Below are 23,917 nucleotides of genomic sequence, written 5' to 3' on the forward strand. Positions count from 1 at the left end.
AAATGTATTATTATATATTGTTAAAATATCATATATATATAATATATAAAATATATATAAAATTTTGCCTTACATTAAAATTGGGGAGGGTGTGGGTGTGGCTACATTTTCTATTAGCAAAGTACAAGTTATTTTATTTTTATTTTCGGGTCAAAATTATTTGAATAATTAATTGTGTAAAATGGTCAATTAGTCTGTTTCTGCATTACTGGGACGCAAAATATCTAAATCATCTGTTCTACCAAAATAGCATTGGTCCTGTTTGTCCTTATGTCCTTGCTATAATAATACAGCCACTTGATGGCACTACAACTTAATTTAGTATAATATATATTTTCACCACACGTGCACACACACACAGTTCCCTTATTCATTACAAATGCACATGCAGATGTATAGAGTTGTTACGAATTAAAACAATTAAGATTATAAATACCAACACAAACACATCAAAACATGCACAATATTGAGCACCCAGATAAAGAACAGTCGGTAATGCAGTGACCTCTTTTCAAACAGCCAGCAGCGTGATTGGTACTGGTTGGGAATTGGGGGTTGAGTGAGGGGAGTTTGTGTTTTACTGATTTTCTCTTGTACACCATGTGGCCAACTGATAACATCTCTAGCAAATCAGAGCCAAAGAAATTAAGCCCTGCGTTGCCTTTAATGTGTCACTGCTGTAGTGAGCTGACTCTCTGACGGATCACAGGTCTCAAGCTGGAAGAAATGCAGCAGAAGCAGCTTGTTCTACCTCAGTGACTGATTTAACATGTCACATCTGCTCGGTGTCTCACAATTCTCAAAGTAGCTTTATATAGCTGTTTTGATATACATAGAACACCAATTAATCATAACCAATGACTGAATCACTTCACTTAAACACTGAATCACAGTGATGAAGTTGCATTTCTTTATTTAAAAAATACAAAAAAATAATGCCTTTCTGCTGTCAGCGACTACTGCTACTGTGTCCTGAATTAATCATCTATAGCAGAGGTCCCCAACCAATTAAAATGTGTTAAAATAGAACATTTTCTGAACACAATACAACTAAGAAATTCTATTACAGATTTGCCTCACATGTGTGTGTGTGAGAATGAGAAGAGCAAAGATGAAGGCTAAACACAGTATTTCAAAGGACCCTTCATCATTCCAATTAATGTTACCTACCAAAACAAAGTCACTTCAAAAAGCTGATATAGAAAGAGCAAGAGGAAGAGAGACACATGGCAGAGAGCATGAGAGAAGAGAGAGTGCGAAAGAGAGGTAGGTGGAGAAAGAAAGGGGGAGGTGGAGATAGAGAGAGGAGGGGAGGAGAGATAGAAAATGAGAGTGAAAGGGGAGGACAGTTCGCCTCTGCAGCGCTGCAAGGACAGTGTGAACATCTCTGGAACGCAGACGGACCGAAGCTCTCAACAATCACACGCACTTCACCATGACAACCATGCCAATCACTGCACTGGAGTGACAGCTGTCAATCGACAGGAGAAGATTATCAGGATCACCTGCTACAGGAGAGATTACAAGCTACTATAAGGGACTTAAGCGGAGTAATTCCAACCTATGTTTGGTTAGAAGTTGCTATCCAGAGGAAAATTGACAATTTTTGAACCCACAACTGAATGCCTGCATGCGCTCACGTGTGTGAACAAGGTTTTCTTGCTGTGTATCAGGGTCACGGTCTTGCTGGCTCTCACCCGTCAGTGCAGTGCCACAATAAGCTTCCTTAGAGCCCGTTTTAGTGAGTAGCTCTGTTTATTTAGCATTTTATCCACGAAAACCATGAGTGAGGGCAAGAAGGAGATAGAGATGAGAGACAAAGCCATCATGCATCAGCAGAGGAGACTGAAACAGGCCACCCAGTTCATGCACAAGGACTCCGCAGATCTTCTGCCTCTGGATGGGCTGAAGAGGTTGGGAACCTCCAAAGACCTGGTGAGTGGCTCTTTAGTTTATCCATAAAATGGTGGAGGCAGTTCTGAATTTACTTATGTAAATACTGTGTGTGAATATGTGAAAGGATGCATGCAGCTCTACATATGCAAATCAGTAAATAGTTTCAAATGTTTCTGCATCACATCAAGCAATGCTGACTTAGTACATTATTTAGCGCTCCAGACAAGGCAGTGAATGTTTCTGACACATCAGTAGATCCGGTATTCAGCTTCTCCTCCATAGATGAGAGTCACACTTTCACACACAGGTACACACGTCATGCTTTATATCATGGTGAGGACCTCTCATTGACTTCTTTTGTACTTGAATCAAGCTAATTATTATAATTAGGTCACCTTTGGTCACATGAGAAGAAATGTTTTATGTATGTATATGTCTATTCAAAACATTAATGAAAATATATATAATCAGGTACAATATATAATTCATGTCACACGAGTGCTGTTATGAATGTGATTCAGCAGTAGCAGGAGGTTGCATGGAATCACAATTGTGCTTGTACTAACACAACTGTGTGTGGCATTACTCTTATATACAATTCTTTAAAACAAAAGTTAACATTGAGTTATATACATTTATATATTATGTCTACTGTATTTTTGCACTGTCAATGAAAATATTGCCAAACAAAGCCGACTGTCGTACATATAAGTTCTCCGTTCCTGAATAAATCACTGTTTTAATCAAATCGAACAGCTGGGTGAATAATTCAATGACTCAATCATAAGGACTTTGCTTGTTGCTTTCCTAAATAAATCTGATACTTTCTGATACTCTCATACTTTCTGAGAAGGTACTACATTTGATAAAGACACGAGAAAAAGGTTCTATATATTATGAGAGGGTGTAGTATGAATAAAATCCAGACATACTAGATCTGACATGTTGTCATTGCCATGTGACTACAGCATCATTTGCATTGCTTCACTGTCATTCACAGCTCCTCTTCCGTGGCCTAATGGGATAATAAAGTGTCCATTAGGGAGGCGCACTTCAGAATCTAGTTGGAAGCAGTAGGTTATCCGGATATACTTTTCGCCAAGTGTTTTATGAATACTATGCATTCGGATATACTGTTTTTGACTACTTTATAGTATTCATATTCAGACGCAGGGAATGATTCATAAAGATGTAACTTATCGCCCACTACTGGTGTAACGATTTATCCTGCAGAAAGAGTCACTGACAATGCGTACTGCTAATCCATTTTACTGATTGAGCTTGAGGGCTAGAACTAATTGTTATTATTAATAATAAGTAATAAATATCAATTAATAAAGTTATCTAGACCTATATTACTGATTTTTGTACTAAAAAAAACATGTTGAGGATACATAACCAAGACAGAAAAATAATAATATATGGCCTCTATGGTCTTCTGCGTAGCTATATATGGAGTTGAAATCTCTATAACGGTACGCAAATTAATCCTCTCATGAATTAATCAGAGCTGCGTTTTTCCACACAAGATTTCTCACAGCTTAAGCGCTCTAGCTTTTTCCCCACATACTTTTAATCATCAACATCAGAAGCTTTGAGAGAAATATCAGTGGACACATGCACAATCGTTTATCTCATGCCAAGATAATTATAATATTTTACTCCTAATCCTAATACTTAAAGACACCTTTTTCCATGTCGGTCCCTTTATGAAGTCTCAGTGGCACCACAAGGTCCCCACAATGTAGGTTTGTCAATTTTTACTACCTTACAATGGGCCAATAATAAACCAAGAGCAAATGCTCTGTTAAATTACTGATATCCTCTCTCTCATTAAAAGTCATTGAATTGTACTGGTTCTGTCTCTCTCCGGCATAATAACTGTCCCACTGTCATCTCTAGCTACTCTGATTAGATGGCACATACCCAAACTCCCAGGGCGCACTCCAAGAAACCTTCAGAATATCAGTGCGCGATTGTGTGCAGGCATGCATACATGTGTTTATATGTGTGTGCCTATGATTAGAGAATGCATTTAAATGATCTCCGTGCACAGCAGGGAAGAGCTGAAGCTTGTGTGCAGAGCTTACGATGTCAGAGTCTCTAAAAAGTGGGAGCTAAAGATAACTGGCTTTCACAGACAGTGGAATGGTTTGCCTTAAAGCAGTGTAAATGCTCAATGTGTCTCAAGGAATATCATATTCTGTTTTGTGTTACTGTCTGTGCAGCTGTTTTTAAAATCACCATCTGGTTTGTGTTACGTCAAAAAACAGCAACAACAAAACAATTCTCTTTTTCTGTCTCCTGCCTGCTTTGTGAAGCTGTCACAAGCAGTTATTCACTGGATTCGATCTTGACGTTCACTAGTGGCACAGATATGTCACACTTGTCCTTCCGTGGCGAGAGGGGCAGACAAATACCTACTGACAGTTAGACAGATGGTACTGTCTTGTTGCACTGTACAGTGTGCTGTGTACCTCTTAAGGGCACAAGGAAGATTATGTCCTGCAGTATGTGTTCAGATGGATGAAGCGCAGGGTGTGAAATACAGAGAAATTTGGAGAGGTTGAAGGCTTGAAATTGTATGTATTATCTCAATGGCAGTTGCTCAGCAGGCACAGGACCCCAAGAAGTATATTACTTCCTGTGCTAGCTGAGCAGCTGCCATTGAGTCTATTTCAAAAAGAATCATTTCCTATAAAATTATCTATTTGTGAGGGCAATGATAGTAGAAGTGTTCTCAAGTCCCCCTGGTTTGCTGCTCTCATGAGTGTCTCGTGAAATTGTTCTTGTTATGTAACCGTAGTTTTTGTTTCAGTTATTTGGGCATTAGGCCCTCTGCAATCCCTTCTTCTCTCTCTCTCTCTCTACTCCCTCGTTCTCCCTTGTTGTGAATGCAGAAAGCAAAGCAGTGAGAATGAAATGGGCACACTCAGATCGGCACAAATGCGCAGGAGATGTGGATGGAGTGAAAGAGATAGAAACCTATCCTTCTCACACTGTTTCCTAATGCACTGAAGAACTGTGCTGTCTATGCTGCCGCTATCTGTTGAATTAGTCCAAGGCCACACATTTCTCACCATTTGAAGAAATCATGTAGGCAGGAAATGAATGAATGTGTGTAAAAGAGCTTTAGCACATGACTTAGCACATGATTCTGCAGAATTTACATATATTATATATATATATATATTATATTTACATATATTATATATATATATATATAAATGAATTTACATATATTATATATATATATATATTATATTTACATATATTATACACGTTATAAGCAAAGATACAAAATGACACAAAACAGACATCGTTGAAACAACACAGTGAGTCAGATGTTGATTCAATAAACCACTGTTTGATGTAAATGTTCATCGTCAGACATCATCAAAAATGGTAACTCATCTTTGTAAAGTATTCATTAAAAGAACCACCTTATAAGTTTGGAAATCATCTGGTTAAGTTGAATGATTTTGATTAACTATAAAGAACCGGATCCTTAAGAATTATAATTATTATTAGTTTGGGAATCAGACTGCACTACATATTTCTCATTATGAGTCATTAGTTTGGGAATCAGACTAAAATGATCACATTTTATGTTTTAGATTCACTAAAAAGAAGAGTGAATCATTACATCATCAGTAATCATGGGCAGCATGCAAAAACATAATGCAACAGTGTACACCACACTTGTTGCATTATGTTTTTGCATGCTGCCCATGAGAACAGCTCAACAGACAGATGTTTCTCTACATAATTCTGTCGTTATTGCATCAAATTCAACAAAGGCTGTAACCTTTCATTCATTACTCAGGTAAAATCTGGTTTCTTTTGCTGTGAAGCTGAGGATTTAGCAGCAGGTAGTACCACTGCTCCAAGCAATTATGAAGGCAATGTCTAGTGCACTGGTTAATCAAATAAATTTGTATCTGTTATTACATGGCACTCTAGAGTACTTGATTCTGATTGGACAGCTGCAACTGCATTCTACAGTCAAGTATTTTTGTAATGATCTAAATAATCACATTTTTTTTATTCATTTGGTAAGAAGCCATGTAATAAGCAAGAAAATGTACAGATATCCGGTCAATATCGCAAAATAAATGTCAAGTATTATCCCTTACCTACACAAAAACAAAATAGTGTAAAAGTGAGTAATGAGAGCTTTGCGTCCCAACTATAACCCCTCAGAGGCCTGATCCTGTTTTGCTAATGAGAAACATAAGTGCTAATTATTAGTGTTACTCGATGAATGGCTGAGCCTTTTTCCCTCACCTCCATCCCTCTTCTCCATCTCTGGGGGACTGACAGGAGCTGAGACACAAAATGTACCTTCTGGATAGATGCTAAAAAAAACTACCTGTGAAGGGGGTAAATAAACAGCTGTACAATACAAGGGAAGGCAAGGGAAAGGGTTAAGAGAACAGAGAAGAGAGAGAGTGAGCAGCTGGCTGTGCATGTTGTGTGTGTCAGAGGATGTCTGGTGCTGGGGCGGGAGATCAGGAGGGGAGAGCAGCCATTAGGCAGGTCACATGACTCTCTGAATGAGAGAGAGGAGCCTGTTGCCGTCTGATAATTAGCTATTAGCCGATAATCACACAAAGAGAGAGAAAGCTCTTTTGGGGCAAAGGTCTAAATCATTCCTAGGTCACATTTCACTCCAGAAATGAGAAAATGAAACCGTTACCATTAAAAATAAAATAAAGGGTGTTCAAGGTACAGTATTTAATTATTTTATTTGCTTTGTGATATTTTTTACATGACAATTACATTTATTCTGCACTCTATATCCTCATTACATTTTTTGAAGACAATAGTCTATATAAAACTTTAAGGATTCAATTATTCGCTTCATTTCCCTCATATATTTCCATAATAGAGCTCTTTATAAAGATTTAATCAAAAGAAGTAGCCAAAGGAAAAGCATCCATTCAGTTTATATCACATAAATAAATGCATAATGGTTATAGTAATGAATTACATTAAAATTATGAACTAGTGCAATACACTTTTTGGTATTTCTTATTGTTCTCAAAGAGGTTTCTCATTACGTTAATAAAATGATAAAACAATAGACTTTCTGCAATATATTTTCTATTGTCCTGCATTAAAGGAATAAGAATTTATATCATTGAAGAGTCAGGAAAATCGATGGGAGAACTTTTTTAAAAGAATAGTTTTAAGGAATAGGAAATTTAACTCATCCTCAGGTCATCCAAAATGTAAATGAGTTTGTTTCTACATCGGAACAGATTTGAAGAAATGTAGAATTGCATCACTTGTTCATCAGTAGATCCTCTGCAGTGTAATTTTTCCAGAAGCTATGGACTGGAGACATGTGATTTACTTGTAGATTATTGTGAAGTTTTTATCAGCTTTTTGTGGTTTATTTGTTTGGTCTCTGATTTTGTTGGAATGGTTTGAATGTGATGTAATGCTAAATTTCTCCAAATCTGTTCCGATGTTAAATCAAACTCATCTGCATCTTGGATGGCCTGAGGGTGAGTACATTTTCAGCAAATATATATATATATTAAATATTTGGTGGACTATTCCTTTAAAGAAAATGTTATGAAAAATCTGTCATCATTTACTTACCCTCATGTCATTCCAAACCTGTATTTCATACTTTCTTCTGTGGAACATAAAAGATGATATTCTGAAGATTGTTTCTGTTTTTTGTCTACACAAGGAGTGTCAATGGGGACCAAAACAACAATGGACCCCACTGATTTTCAAATCTATCCAGTCCACGCAGGTCATTGCTCAATTAGTGGCAACAATATAAACGTTTGGAACAACAATGTTGTGAAAGTGACACAATGCAATGTCCCATGACCCATGCTACAAACTTCAGTCATTTTAACCTTAATAGTCACTGACCTCTATTTACCCACAATTCAACAGTACACTGGTTTTGGACATGCTGTTCTAGACCAAACATGCTTTCTGAAAATACAATGATCAGCCCTGTCGGGTTGAGCAAAGATTTTTCTCATACAGCCCAGGGACGACAATCGCCCCTGAATTAGAATCTAATTCACAAGACCTACGAATCATGAATCATTCATATGAGCCCTCGCAGCATCCAGAATTTAAAATGGATATTTAAATAATTCTTCTAGTGGGACTGAATAGATTTAGAGGGGAGATTTGCAAATTCAGTCCATTGCATACATGACTTAAAAATTACAGTTAAGAAGTCTTTATATTTAATATTAATCCAAGTTACATTGAATAAAATACACACAAAAACTGCTCTTATAAGCATAATGTTTCATAAATGTATTGTTATGTCACCCTTACATGACTGTATAATAAGTGTGGCCATTTCTATGTCTATGTCTTTTTTTTATTTATTTATTTTTTATCTGGCGTGTCAATGCCTTTATATAATCTGATGCACAAGGTTACGGAGTCTTTTCAAATCTACAACTATCAGAAGCACACAAAAGCATCACTCTATCAAGGCAACATGACTCAGTGGCTGTAACGACAGTCAGCTCTCAATGGAAATAGGACAAGAGAGATAGAGGAACATAATGCTATGATCAGTCCTGTCAGAATCAATGTGCTCCGCTCTGTGAGTGAACCCAGATAAAGAGAAACATGGGTAATGAAGTTTTATTTAAAACCAGACTGAAGATGGCTAATTATGGTATTCAGTGACGCTAGATTTCCACATTAATTCTTTTTATATAATATATATATTATTATATATATATATATATATATATATATATATATATATATATATATATAGCAAATAAAGTTGGACTCTATACAGGTGGCCTTTTCATAACGCTCTTGTCTCAAGCCTCTTGTCTTAACACCTCATTTTCAGATGTAAGGCTGAATCAGGAGTGTGATAAGGTCAAAAGCACTCAAGAGCTTCCATCATCCATTCATCCTCACTTCTCCATTAACCTTACACTGTTGCAAAACCTCTCCCAACTGCACTGAATATGAATTATCCAAAGTATTTACACATGTACACATGCATGGACACACACCTCATTAAAATGAAGACCGTTGTAATGATGTTCACTACAGCACAATTAATCTGATGGTTATTAGGGGAAATGAGCTAATGCCACATGCAGATGAGAAACAAACACAGTGGATAGTATTGAGTAGCACTGGGTCTGCTTGGATTCAATCATTACTGGTAAAAGCATTTTGTAGTCTCTTCCTTAACATAAACATGCAAGTTAGATTCTAATTAAGATATATGGAAGAATAAGTGAAAGTGATTACAGCTGATATTCCCATTACTTTCTCAGTTTGAATTACTGAAAACTTCCAGGAATAAAGCTTCTTTCCAGAAGATGCCAGTTTCTTTTTCCACTAGTTTTTAACATTAATATTATCTAAAATAAAATAAAATAAAATAAAATAAAACACTAGTTTTTAATATTATTATTTAAAATAAAATAAAATAAAATAAAATAAAATAAAACCTTTTATTGCCAATTATGGTGTTCATTGACACTAGCTTTCCATATTATTCTTGTCCAATTAAATAAATATATAAAACATTCTATGTCCACTTATGGCCACTGCACTCTACGGGTCTTTTCTCAACTGTATTTTCCATTCAGATCTAAAGTGAAAGGCTCCCAGAGATTAATTTAGACTTAACTCTGATGGCTGATGTTGCAGGGCGGATGTTTTTTTAGGCTAAAGCAACACAAGCATTGCGTCATACCCAACCTGCACTGTGATCAAACCATCGTATCGTTTCATTTTTAGACATGTATGATCTTACACTGATTATGCTTAACTGCAAGGTAAATGCCTAAATGGAGTACGTTTTAGGATCAAGTTCAAACGGCAAGTTTTAGCACAATCTGAAACTCAGTACACATATTTATTTCGGCCATTATCCAGATTTTACTATGCATTTAAGCAAAGTAAACAAATGTACAGTTGCTCTGGTTGCTTATAAGTCTAACTTCACCTGCGTTCTCATTAAACACAACTTTAATTGAAAGCAGATCAATGCAATGCCCTTATGAAACCAAAAAAACAGCACAGCAACAGCGCTGATGCTGACATTTACCTATCAGCTTTTCTGTTTACCCACATTCACCCACAATAGCCATCCTAGTGAGCAGAGAGAAAGTCAAGCAGAACTAGTTGTGATTAGTCTGTCTAACTGTAGGACACATGCGCAATGAATTTGTTTTTAGGCAATGTAATAAACTCAATTATAACAATCTAATTTACCTGCATTTGGATGTACAGCTGCGATAAAGATATGTAGCACTGTCACAGCAAGACACAGCTGGATGGTTTTTCTTATTTTGTAAGAGGGTGTCAACAGGAACGTAAGTGCTCTTGTGGAGGTCATCTCATTATACTGGGATAAAATGAGATTTGTAATGTCATCTCAGCCTTTGACTTTATGTCAAGATGTAGTTTCATGTGGCTCAGAATTATTGGAAAAATCACAAAGTGTCTGAGCACATGGTATCGGACTTTGTAAGGCTCAATGAATAAGAAAACAGATTGTCGCAACCTCTGTGACTTTATTTGATGACAGAAGATGAAAATCCATGAATCTGTAAGTCTTGAAGACATATATAGTGAAAAAATAGAGTTGCCACAAAGGCTAGTCTCATAGCAAAAAGTCAAAAGGTACAAAGCTCTCATTGTGGCGTTGGATTCTGCTGTCGGCCACATGAACGACTGCAATGTTTTTCAATCAATATACAAAATTCTATGCCATTAAACCCACAGCCACGGATCAATAGTGTTATTGCATAGCTGGAGGAAATATCTAGTGATAATGTTTTGGTGAGCTGACACATTTATAGGATGATAGCAGAAAACTGTAGACACAAGCACAGGATGAATAATTAGATAACAATAAGTCTTTCTGATTAAATGCTCATGTAATTGGGTTATGGCAAGCTTCATTTTATTCCATTCCTTTTCATAGACGCTTTGTATGCGTGTGTGTTAGGAAAAAATGTGTAAGTCTAAGGAAAAAATATGGTATACATCTTGAACAGAAGATTTATGTACAGATTTATGCATTATTTTCTGTATATACAGCTGTATAAATAAAAATATGTATATGTATTTACATAACACTTGAGTGAGAGAGGCAATTATTAGTTATTAAAAAATGAATTACAAAAGAGAGGTGGTAATTTCCCCTGAAGGGAGAAGTGCAAACAGGTTGTGGCAGGGTGAAAGGAGTCTGTGATGATGATACCTGCCCGTTTTTTCACTCTTGAGTCCTAAAGGTTGGGCAGGTGCACACCAATTATCCTTTCAGCTGTGCTAACAGTCTGTTGCAGTCTTCCTATATATCTGATTTGCTGGCTTACCCAAACCAGACAGTTATAGAAGTGCACAGAACCGACTCAATAACAGAGTAAAACTGTATCATCTGCGCTTGTGGAAGGTTGGACATTTTCAGTCAATGAAGGAAGTACAACCTTGGCTGGGCCTTTTTCCCAATGCACTCAATGTGATTGTCCCACTTCAGGTCCCATGAGAGGGTCGTGCCCAGGAATTTTGGATGACTCCACTGCTGCCACAGTCCTGTTCATGATGGTGTGACGGGGGAGTGCAGGGTGTTTCTTCTAAAGCCCACAATCATCTCCAAAGTTTTGAGAGTGTTCAGCTCCAGGTCTATGCATCTTTTAAAACTGTGTAGCAATGGTCCAGTGTATTGCTGTCCCTGGTGGGGCATGTGACGTGCTGTCTGTATTTAGGCAGCTCCCGGGTGAGATTCGCTTCATTAAATTCAATGAGAATGATTATGAAAGAGTTTGGGTAATGCTGCTCTGTGCATGTGATCTGATCAGCCAGCAGTTCTAGCGCTCCGCTCACACACGTGTCAGGAGGAATGTATGCACTCACCAGAATAAACGAGGAAAACTCATGCGGCGAATAAAAAGGCTTGTTAATAAAGAAAGCTTCCAAATTTGGGCCGCACATTTTCTTTAAAACTGTCATGTCTGTACACCAGCCTTTGTTGATATAAAAACATAATAATCCACCATGCTGTCCAAGATGGCTCCGTTCAACCACGTTTCCGTGAAGCAAAGCACAGCAGAGTTAAAAAAGTCCTTGTTTGTGCGGGTGAGGAGTAGTAGTTTGTATTAGCTAGGGAGCGGAGATTCACCAGAGGATGCTCATCAGGAGAGCCCTAAAACCACGCTGTTGGAATTTCATGAGTGCACCTAGTTTGCGTCGACTGGAGCACTTGTATAGGATCGCAGCTCCTCTGACTAGAATGTCCAGTAAAATGTCTGAATGCTCAAAAGTCGGCAAAACGTTATTTGGTGTGCTATTTCTGATGTCTAGGAGCTCGTCCCTAGTAAAGCTGATCGGAGAACTTAATGTAATATTTATGTTGTGCATATTTGCTTTTTTACTTTAATAATTATTTTAGTACATATTTTAATTTTTTTGTTTAATATTTAATTTTTTATTTATAATTATTTATTTTTATGATTTTTTTGTTTGTTATTAATCTTTTTTATAGGTTATTTATTAATATATATTCTTAACTACTTCCCAAAACACAGCTATCATCTCAAGCATTTTTGAACAGTATGAGCATATGTTTTGAGTTACAAAAGAGCAGCACTACATGCAGCAGATGAAAGCGATGGGATAGAAAAGGAAGGAAAGATCTAGGTTTCTCTGTGTATTTTCAGCTTCCCCTTTGAGAATATCTGAGTGGTCCTTTCAAGAGGTCCTGATAATTGTATTATTAGAGAAGCAGAGAAAGTTGAAAAGCAGATCAAATCACATTCTGGTGTCCTCAGGTCGCACTGCTGTTGAAATGACAGCTGTAGTCTACAGGTATAAGCAATTGCATAGATAGTAACACAGCACCTCCATTATGTACGGCTGCACGGATTGCCTTCTGTATCTAATATTCATTTATCTGTCATAAACAACAATCTGCAGGATTTGTTTCTCAAATAAATCTGTCCTGCCTAACGAAATAAAGCAGAATAATAGAATCACTATCACAAGGCCAAAAAATGTAATAAAGGCATCAGTTTTGCTTCTCCACATCGAGTGCATCAGGAACCCAGAAAGCTATTAGAAAGTTTATTTGAGATGTTTACTTTTATGTAAAAGGAGACTTGAATTTCAGTAATTTGTTAAATTGCACAAATTGCTCAAAGAAGGTTGACTTTCCACTTTATGAAACATGCTGGCAGTTAACTATGCAGTAATTAAAGTGATGGGCATCGTCATCATTGGTAATGGAGTTAACTTCAGCACTCAATGACTCTCTGTTTACTTCGCTTGTTTACTGTCTAACTCTGCAATGATGAAAAACTGACTGATAGGACATCCATTAACTTGTTTTATTTCCCACAGGCCTCCAAACTGCAACATTGTAAAAGGGAAAAACAATTAACATGTACTGTATCTTCAAAGTGCTCAGCAGAATAATATTCTACAAAATTGCTTTTTTGGTACTTATAATGTCTGAGTATCCTACTGATAAAGATGACTTAGAATAAATTAGAAATTATTTCCCCCCAGTAGCTTTATTGGCAGGAAATATAAATAAATAAAATAGAAAAATAAGCATATTTTAATTAACATTTAATTTAATATTTACTGTATATTGTACATATTTTATATTTTAATTTAATATTTAATTTAATATTAAAATGTAATTTAATATTTAGATTGCGCATATTTTACATTTTAATTTAATTCTTACTTTACTAATATTTAATTCAATATTAACATTGTATTTAATATTTAAATTTAATGTAATATTTAACATTTATGTTTTGCCTAATGTAATTAATAATTTTATACGATAATCTTTTATTATTTTATATAATCTTTTTAAAAATATATTTTTTGTATTAAATCCTCCACTTTGGTATCAAATAATGAGTGAAATAAATAACAGATCAACATTACATTTGTTTAATTTTAAGTTTAGTGCATTGCATTGTGGGATACATTATTTGTCAAATGTAGCAGAACATCCAGGTTCTCCATGTGTACAGAAAATCACTCTCAAAAACATACAAACTGCAGTATTATAGTAGTATGCTATTTCAAACACTGCCTGACATGGTTAAAACATTACTAACATAATTTCCTATTCCCGTGTGCCTCATACAGCAGCCCCATAGCATCATTCAGCGCCGTCTCCTGGAGGGCCACATTCCACGTTTGCGTGGAGAGGCCCGGGACGCCCCATCTCATATTTGCTCACCCCTGGCAGACAGCAAAGAGGGCGGAGAGCCGGAGGAGAGAAGCGAGAGCACGGTGGATGACTCCACTGAGGAGAGGGAGTCTCCGGAGGAGAGCGAGAAGAGCTTGAGGTCTGATGAGGACGAGGATGAGGATGATGAAGATGAAGAGGACAGCAGCGATGCAGGTGGAAAGACAGAGCCCAAACAGAAAAATAAAATGGAAGACGAGACGAAGAAAGGTCTCAAAGAGGGTGAGAGAGCATCCACCCTCTCAGCTCTAGTGGTCCAGTGTAAGGTAGGCATTCACACTGGTGAGCTGAGCTCTTTTCAGCCTTTTTCAGCTGTCTGTGCCCATAATAGAAGCGATAACAGCTTGCCGTAATGACAAAATGTGAGCTCTGGCTCCCTATGACTCATGGTTTTATTTTCCTCGCAGCCGATTGTTCTCGACGGTCGGGTTTGAGAAGGTTTTAGAGGGCCAGTATGCATCTGAAAAGCCCAAATCAGTGAAACACCTTATGCTAAGTTTACAATACAAATGATGTAACTGTGGTGCAAGTGACTCATTTTATGTTGATATAACAACTTTAACACAAGGACAGAAGGAACTAAATAATACCCCAAATTTGATATTATTATAAGACATGATTTGGGGTCATATTTTGTACTATTCAAAAGTCCAGGGTCGATTAGATTTTTAAATGTTTTTGAATCAAAAATACAATAAAAACAGTAATACTGTGAAATTGTATTACAATTTAAAAATAACTGTTCTATTTGAATATATTTCAGTGTTTTCATGTCACATTATCCTTTAGAAATCATTCTAATATGTTGATTTGCTGCTTAAAAAAAACATTTGAAAACAATTGTGCTGCTTTCTATGGAAACCACAATATATTTTTTTTCAGGTTTATTTGATGAAAAGGAAGTTCAAAAGAACAACATTTATTAAAAATAGAAATCTTTTGAAACATAGTGAATGTCTTTTACTGTCACGTTTCATCAATTTAATGTGTCCTTGCTATATAAAATCATTAAAAGTCTTATTGACCCCAAACTTTTGTAGTATATGGGAGCGGAACAGGACTGGCTAATGAATTTCCACGACTTCCCCATTTGTTCGAGGTTCCTGCACATTTATTTTTTTTAAATAGCTAAAAAGACTTTTAAAAATGATTTCCTAAATTCCATGCCTTCTCCAAACATTTGAGGTTACTTAACAAGAATTCATTAATTTGTTATTTTTTTTTAGTCATTACTTTAGGCCTGGAAATAACAACTTAAAATTTCCATGATATTACAAGGTTTTCCAGTACCATCCATTTCCACAGTTCTCAGACTGAATATCATCAAAATCACCCATCTTGCAAGACCCCATCTTCATCACTCTTCATTCATGCAGTGATTGAGTGCAGTATAAATAGACCCTAAATTAAAGTAGATTAAACCACAGGGTTGGGTGTGAACCAAACAGCAGCTCATTTTCTCAGCCTACATGTCAGCTGACAATCCAAGAACATCAAGACCAGTCAATGGAGTACTGAACTCAAATTAGGCAATCATGAAAATATGTTACCTTAGCTTGTCCAGCTCACAGAAAGTTAATAATTAAGGCAAAATGCATAGTTATCAGAGTTGTGATTATGACCAGCTGACTGTAGTTTAACTTAAAGGGTTAGTTAACCCAAAAATGAAAATTAGCCCTTAAATTACTCACCCTCCAGTCATACTAGTTGTATATGACTTTCTTCTTTCAGACAAATCCAGTCGGGAGTTATATTAAAAATTGTTTTTGATCTTTCAAGCTGTATAATGCCATTTAGCAAGTGATGCAGTGCTTCAGTCTAAAAGAAGTGAAATAAAACGCACCCATCCATAAAAGCATGACGTATGGGGTCCGGGAGCGTGACGTATGAGGTCAGCTTTGTGCATGCGCCAGTGAGTCTCATGAAAACCAACGTTTGTTAACAGAATCAAAGGAAGCAAAGTTTCCTTACTTTAGCAAAGGAAAACCAGTCTCCTCTTGGCTTATATCGAAATCCTCTGACATTCTTCTTTACAAATCCTCGTTTTGTACTTCTAATCAGTGACCATTGGTTTGTTTGATCTCTGCCCTGCGCTTCTGCATTCGTCACTTCTAAGTGGCACATGTGCAAAGCCGACCTCCATACGTCATCAGCCCAGAACTGCTTCCGTGTACAACAGTGAGCGCAGGCTACATTACAGTGATTATTACATTTTAAATATTGTTATTTTTCTTACAAAAACACATCGATTCCCTACGGGAGGTCTTTGTTCACCCCCCTGAGCTGTGTGAGACACTTTTTTTATGGATGGGGGCTTTTTTTTTAATTCTTTTGGACTGAAGCACTGTAACACCCCAGCTGACTGCCATGAAACAGCTTGAAAGATCAAAGACAATTTTTAATATAACTCCAACTGGATTCGTCTGAAAGAAGAAAGTCATATACACCTTGGATGACTTGAGGGTGAATAATTTATGGGGTAATTTTCATTTTTGGGTGAACTAACCCTTTAAAAATATATATTTTTATTAACTGATTTGAAATATGAACATGAATAATGAATATGAATGAATATGAATAATGAACATGAATAAACAATAGTAATATTAAATAGTAAAAGTAATTTTTTTAAATTAATGTTAACTTATAATAATAAAAAAAAGTAAGTAAAAAAAAAAAAAATGTTCATTGTTAGTTTATGATACCTATTGTTAGAAACGGAACCCAGTATTATACAATTATTATGTGAGAAGAAAGAGACCATAAAGAAATACAAGAAGCATGAAACTAGCACAACTAAAAAAGTAATGCTATTGCTGCAAACAATGTTATTATACAAAAAACATTTGGCCATAATGAATAAAAGTTGTGCAATAAGACTCAGATTTAAGTTAAATGAATAAAAATTGTTATCTGAATTTCAAATGAACTGAATGTTCTGGAATACACATGCAGTTTTATTATCATATGTGAACTGAAAGATGGAAAGAAACCATCAGCATCTAATTAAAGCTTCAGTAATAAAGAACCAGATAAGTGGGGCAGCATTTTATGTAGCAAATCCAGCATAGTGGTTCATGCCTCCTCTTCTGGAAAGATAGGTTTCACTTTGAGGCAGAGAAGTCATGCGCGATTTTGCTCCACGCAGAGTTGCCATCATTATATGTATCACACATGCACCAATGCACCCATATACACAGACATTTAATAGCGGCAATCAAATAAAGACATATCACAACTCACAAAGAGAGTATCTCACCGAGTTCAACTGTTTTATAGCATCCACTAGGAGTTTTGCTCCATTTCACATTTTTAAATCATTTTATTTTTCAATTTAAAAGAGAGAAAAAAAATCTAAGAAACTAATTTCTTCACTTAAAGAAATAGCTCACGCAAAAGTAAACATTTACTAAACATGTATTCAAGCTCATTCCATCAGAGATGTAAAAGAGTTTGTTTCATCATTGGAACAGATTTGGAGAAATTTAGTATTGCATCACTTGTTCATCAACGAATGCTCTGAAGTGAATGGGTGCCGTCAGAATGAGAATGAGTCCAAACAGCTGATAAAAACATCTCAGTAATCCACAGGACTCCAGTCAATCAGTTAACATCTTGTGAAGCGAAAAGCTGCATGTTTATCAGAAATAAATCCATCATTAAGAAGTTTTAACTTTAAACCCTTGCTCAAGATACCAGTCCATAATTCATAATAATGCTTCCTCCCATGAAAAATTCCATCCTGTGTTGTCTTCTCACAAAAACTGTTTTCTAGAGACTATAAATTTTTCACTGGAGAAAGCACAAACACTCAGCTTTTAATTTCACAATACATTAATTGATGGGCTGGAGTCATGTGATTTACTTGTGGATTATTGTAATGTTTTTTATAAGCTGTTAGGACTCTCATTCTGACGGCTAAATTTCTCCAAATCTGTTCACATGAAGAAACAAACTACTTAAATTTTTAGATCCATACCACAGGGTGCATGGAAATTAATATTTGACTGATAGTTTGTCTTATATAGTGCAATGCCACCTCAATGTGTTTATGTGGACGTGTTTCATTCATTGTGTCTTGCACTGCAACAAAAGCACTTTCAACACAGCACTAGAAACCTAGCAGAGGAAGGAACAAGTGTGAAACAATCTAAGGAAACCTGCGTGTCTGTGCAAGTGTTTGTGAAACATGCTAGCTGGGACGGAACAATGTGTGAGAGGGGCTTAACGGCCCCCCATGTTTGCACATTGAGAGACTGATGCTCTGGTGCGTCCCACCCTTCATGTGGTAGGAAAGTTGCGGGGGTGACGGCTCACCTTGAGTGACAGGAAACTCAAAGAGGTTGCAACAAAGCTCTCATCCACTTTAACGGTAGAACAGTGCTGACACAGACCTCATCCCTCACTCATTAAATGCGTAGTTAGAAAACAGGCAAAGAACAAAACACAAGCTTGACAACGGTTTAGCTGTGTGTAGGTGGAGCCTTATTGTCTTTAAGTCCTCATGCATGCTGAGAGACCATATGCCACAAACAGGTCCCAAATCTCTTGAAATATCTCAGCTGAGGCTTCCTCTCAGGCTCCCACGACACTAATTAACTAAATAGGCTAATAATACTTTTATTCTTCTTCTTATTGTTGTTGCTATTATTATTATGCAATGAGTAATGTATTATTAATCGCATAATAATTAATTAAATTAATTATTAATTAAATATTAAACTTATTCAATACATTGTTTTATTATTATTATTATTACACAACTCTCTGAAATATTCCATTCCAGATCCAGATCAAATATTTTTGTTAATGGCCATATTTATCAAGGGCACATTTACTTGAAAGGATGTAATTATTATTACAGTTATTAAATATTGAGTTAAATCAGACAACTTTAGGTGTTTTTAATAAAATTGTATTTCCACCACAACTTAAATATACTTATGCAAAAATATATCTGGGGAGAAAATTAAACTTTTACATATTTTTTTTTAAAAATATAATGTGCATATGTGCCAACACAAAAACCCTAAATGAAAGTTATTATTATTATTATTATTAGCTGATTTATTAAGAAAACTTCCATTATTATTATTATTATTACAACATTCTCTTAAATACCTCAGCGAATGAAATTCTTTTGTTAACGGCCATATTTACTGAACAAAATTAAGGGCAAATTTACTTGAAAGGATATCATTATTATTACAATTATTAAATTAAACTGTAATTTTTTTTATAGGGAATTATGATTGTAACAGTGTTGACACAACTTTTAGTTATTTTTAATAAAATTTTCTTTTCACTACAATACAAAATATAGGCCTACACCAAAAGGAGGTAGAGAATAAAATGTTTATTTTGTATATTACATCTATTTTTCCCCCCAAACAAAATGTGCATTTTTGCTCAGAGGAAGTAAGAAAAGCCCCCCCAAAAAAACAAAAAATCATTTTTATTTTTTCTCAATTTTTGCTGATCTACTTAGAAAAATGGCACAAATAACACATTTTAATAGCTGGAGTCAATATTCACAGCTGTGACTTGTTTACACAAATGTTAATGTGGTATGACCCAAAACATGTGACAGGATCCATCGTAAGACAAGCGGAAGGCTAATGAGTTAAAAAACAAACCACTGATTCTGCTAATACCGAACAAATTATTTACACATAAATGTCAAGCAAGCAGCATGAACAGGCACTTAGAGCTTCCAAAGAGCAAATGCTGCAAAAGCACAGGGTCGTTATTCATCCGTCTAGCTCGGAATTCTGCAAGCACTGATGGAATTTCAGGTTAAAGGACAGACTGAGAATAAACCGACTCACTGAAGCGAAACGTCAGGGGTACCTTTGATAGTGATGGCCCATTATTAACCAGAACTATTATCCTCAGACGGTATTAAACTATCAATCCTGATACTGTCAGACGGTGCAAAAACAAAACCTGGCATTGTCTATTTAAAAGAACAAAAGCTAATATCTTTGCTTCAACATAATGTAGTGTCTCAACTTGGCATCTGTGTGAAACTAGTAGGGCAGACCGGAGCTATGTTGTTAGACTCTGACTGATAATGTGTTTTGCTATTTAAATTTCCTGTCACATTAAAGGTGTGGAAAAGGCAATCACAAGGGGGAAAAAATATTTTATCAGGGAATTCATCTGAGTTAAGACTAAATGTTTATTTTGCAGTGTGAAGATGCAGAGGTGATGTTATCCATAAACACAGGGTGCCAACACAACCACATCTCTAAAACATGCTGCAGACGACTTGGGTAAGTGTATTCCACACACACACACACACACACACACACACACACACACACACACACACACACACACACACACACACACACACACACACAGAATTTGTTGATAAATTGTGGCAATTTTTATGTTTTGCAGTGAAAAACCACCACTCATTATCCATTAATGTCATTTTATTAGTGAAACTGAGTGTACAGTTTCCTGTTTTAATCCATAATTACTGAAATCAACTGAACAAACAGACAATGTTTTTTATTTCATTAAAAAGTCTCATTTTCACAATGGGTGCATTTATTTGATGAAAAATGCAGTAAAAACTGTAATATTGGGAAATATTTTTTCAATTACAATAACTGTTTTATACTGGAATATATTATAAAATGCAATTTATTCCTTTGATGGCAAAGCTGAATTTTCAGCATCCATTACTCCAGTATTCAGTGTCACATGATCCTTCTGAAATCATTCTAATATGCTGATTTGATCAAGAAACATTTATTATTATTATTTGTAATTTTATTTATTTCAGATAAATGCTGAATTTTTAGAATCCTGAACGCTGCAAGAAATTGATCACAAAAATATGAAACAAAAATGACATTATTTCCTAAGTGCTTGTATTTTCTGCAGACTGAAAACCAACCCTGAAGACAAACTTCATGACAAGCTGCAGCTCAGTGATTCGACAGTGGAGACAGTGAAGTCCCTGCACCTGCAGCTGGGCAGAGAAAGAGTGCAATGCCCTGCCCAGGTCATAGGTCAGGCTTCAAAGTTTCTCCCGTCACTTCTGAAAATGCACTGCCTATTCATTTTAAAAAACATATACATACAATGATTACACCATGTTTTCATAGATTTGATTGAATAGAGAAAAAGCTGAGAGACATCCAGGACATTCTCCTAAGAGTTCGGTACTCACCGGTTTCAATTAGTCATAAATATAAGTTTGATGCAACAGAAAAGTCTTATGAGAGTGCAAAAAGGAATAGTCACATACAATTCTTTAGCTTGTACATGCATTCAACTTTCAGACTGAGCCATTGACCTTTTACAATTCAGACAGCAGTCAGGGAAAGCTCAGACAAAGAGACGTGGGCAACACAGAGGAATTACATAACAGACGAGTACATGACCTGGGCACAGTGCCGGCCGTGTCTTCTGCATGCATTGCATACAGATATATTATAAAGCTACTAATGGCACCAGTTTTAATCAAGCATCCTCATGTGCTCTACTAATTAGAGAAAGAATAAAATTATGCCTAAAGGGGATACACTTTCTCTCATTGTCTCCCATATTTTGAGTCTCATCTCTTGTCCGTTCACAGAGGACGCCACATTTGAGGTGTGTCTGGGTCTACAGACTCTGCTGGAACTCAAAGTAAGCCCTACATTTGTTTAACTTCATTTTCTGAGTCTTGTGATGTATGGTTTCTAACCCACTAGTCTTTGGCTTTTAAAAGTTTTGCATTTTCAGTTTGAACTTAAAATGCATGGATAAAGTCTTTTTGAAAACCAAAATTGTGATGCTGCAAATCGTGCTGGTCAGCTAGATCAAATGTTTTTAAACATTTTAATGCCACTGACCCCAAATATGATGATTTGCTTGGGTTTATTTTCATGTTTAAGTACCATTTTATCCTGTTAAATGTATATTTTATATAATATTATTTTTTTATGATTTATGATATTTTATTTTGTTTTTTTTATGTTTTTTTGTTATTGTTAATTTGTAATATTCTGTGATTTTTTAACATATTTTGTTATTATTAATTAATAATAAACAACTCCAGTCTGAAAACCCCTGATCTAGATCACATCTTCATACATATGAGACTTAATAAATGTAAATTACATTCTTATATTCATAGTTTAATCATCAAACTTATAATCATACTTTAATTGCCAGTCTCAAAGATCTTTACATTTATTTTCATCATTTACCAAAAACTTTATATGATTATGATCATGATCATGATCAAAAGTATCAGTTTTATCAGAAAATCATATCTGAAGAGATTATAGACATAACACGAAGTAAATTGAATTATAAAACACTTCCATAAACAAGCAGCAAAGCAGTTCTGAGGCTATGTTAGATGGGTTCTGACACTAAGTGGGTCTAAACATGATGGCCAAGTTATTTTTTGAGCATATATCTAAATATTAAATCAGCTTTGAATATGGTTTGAGATTATTTTAAATGCCAGGGGAAAAAAATCCCCTTTGAGGTTTACATGAGTTATGAGGAGGAAACTAAATGCTATTAAAAGATGAAAAAATCCTTTTTAAAGATTGATAGTGTAAGCTAAAAAAGGGTACGTGAGAGAGAAAGCTCGAGAATGAAAGTGCGAGGACAGTATCTGTACAAGAATATGCAAATGACTATGATAGATGATGAAATTGTTTTTAAAGAAGAAGGCTCCAGGAAACCAGCGCAGGCCTGCACAGAATAAAATAATAAACAGCAGAATAAAACATTTTAAACAGCAGCCACTCTGTTCTCCTGAAATATATAAATACTCCTCAGACTGTTACAGTAGCAAAACAACAACCACAAAACATGTTCACTAATTTTGCTCTACGAAGGCACAATACGCTTGGTCAGAACTAAGCTGTGCCGAAAACCAGGACTTTAGACTATAATCTGTTCCGTGGGTTGCTAAGGTGTCATAATTGGTTTGCTAGGGCAGAGACAGATAGATAGACATTTAGGCAGCATGACGGTATTATTGAAAGATAGAATGATAGACAGAATGACAGACAGATAGAATAACTAGCATAATACTCTAGATGTGATGCAGTGATCTGCTCTCTATTCTAGTGCTGTGTGGACCTGAACTCCAGAGTGCTCCGGCTCCACAGCACAGAGCAGGAGCTTCCCTTCCTGGATCCACCTGCCTGCAGCCAGTGCCATCACCATGACAACAACAAAAACATGTGACCTCGGACCTATGTGCCCAACAGCTGCCATGACCGTACCCATGTAACCAGAGAGGAAGTTGACAGAAGGATGCCTGCATCTGGACTGTAGTGTTCCCTTGTGCCAGATCAACATAGACAGGCCTCTCCTCTCTCATCTTTCCTTCTTTGTTCTTCGTTGTTTGTTTCTGTGCAATTACAGAAATCTGCCAACTATGATTTTTTTATTATTATTTGCTGTGCTAAAATAGTTTAGATTAAATGTAATAAAGCTCAGGAGGAGGAAGATTGCGTTCTGACATTTAAAATTGCCTTTATCGAAATAAAAAAGGGGGGAGGGTACACAGTTAATCCTTCAAGAATTGAACTGTTTGACGATTGATGAGTAATATTCTCTAACTGGTGATTTTAATTACAATCAAAGTAAATTATATTCTTGTACCGTAATGTAAGAGAGTGTTCATGAAAAGCTGCACACCTTGGGTCTCCTAAACAATCACCAAATCTGATTTTATATTTTAAAAAAAAATTAGAAAGTTTCTTTTACAAAAACCTCAAACTTAGCTAGAAATCTCTCGCCCGAAATTGCCTT

General features: G+C 35.9%; 1 protein-coding gene across 1 annotated transcript; it reads left to right on the forward strand.

Moving 5' to 3' along the window:
* Nucleotides 1–1,251: 1,251 nt before the first annotated feature.
* On the forward strand, nt 1,252–23,843 carry LOC109072465 (nuclear receptor-interacting protein 3-like). Its single transcript, XM_042741183.1, has 6 exons — nt 1,252–1,935; nt 14,035–14,403; nt 20,330–20,412; nt 21,035–21,162; nt 21,732–21,784; nt 23,228–23,843. Exons 1-6 carry the CDS (start codon nt 1,783–1,785, stop codon nt 23,345–23,347), a joined length of 906 nt encoding a protein of 301 aa, XP_042597117.1. The 5' UTR covers nt 1,252–1,782; the 3' UTR covers nt 23,348–23,843.
* Nucleotides 23,844–23,917: the final 74 nt, after the last annotated feature.

This window comes from Cyprinus carpio, chromosome A4 (genome assembly GCF_018340385.1).
Source record: "Cyprinus carpio isolate SPL01 chromosome A4, ASM1834038v1, whole genome shotgun sequence".
Classification (NCBI taxonomy): Eukaryota; Metazoa; Chordata; class Actinopteri; order Cypriniformes; family Cyprinidae; genus Cyprinus; species Cyprinus carpio.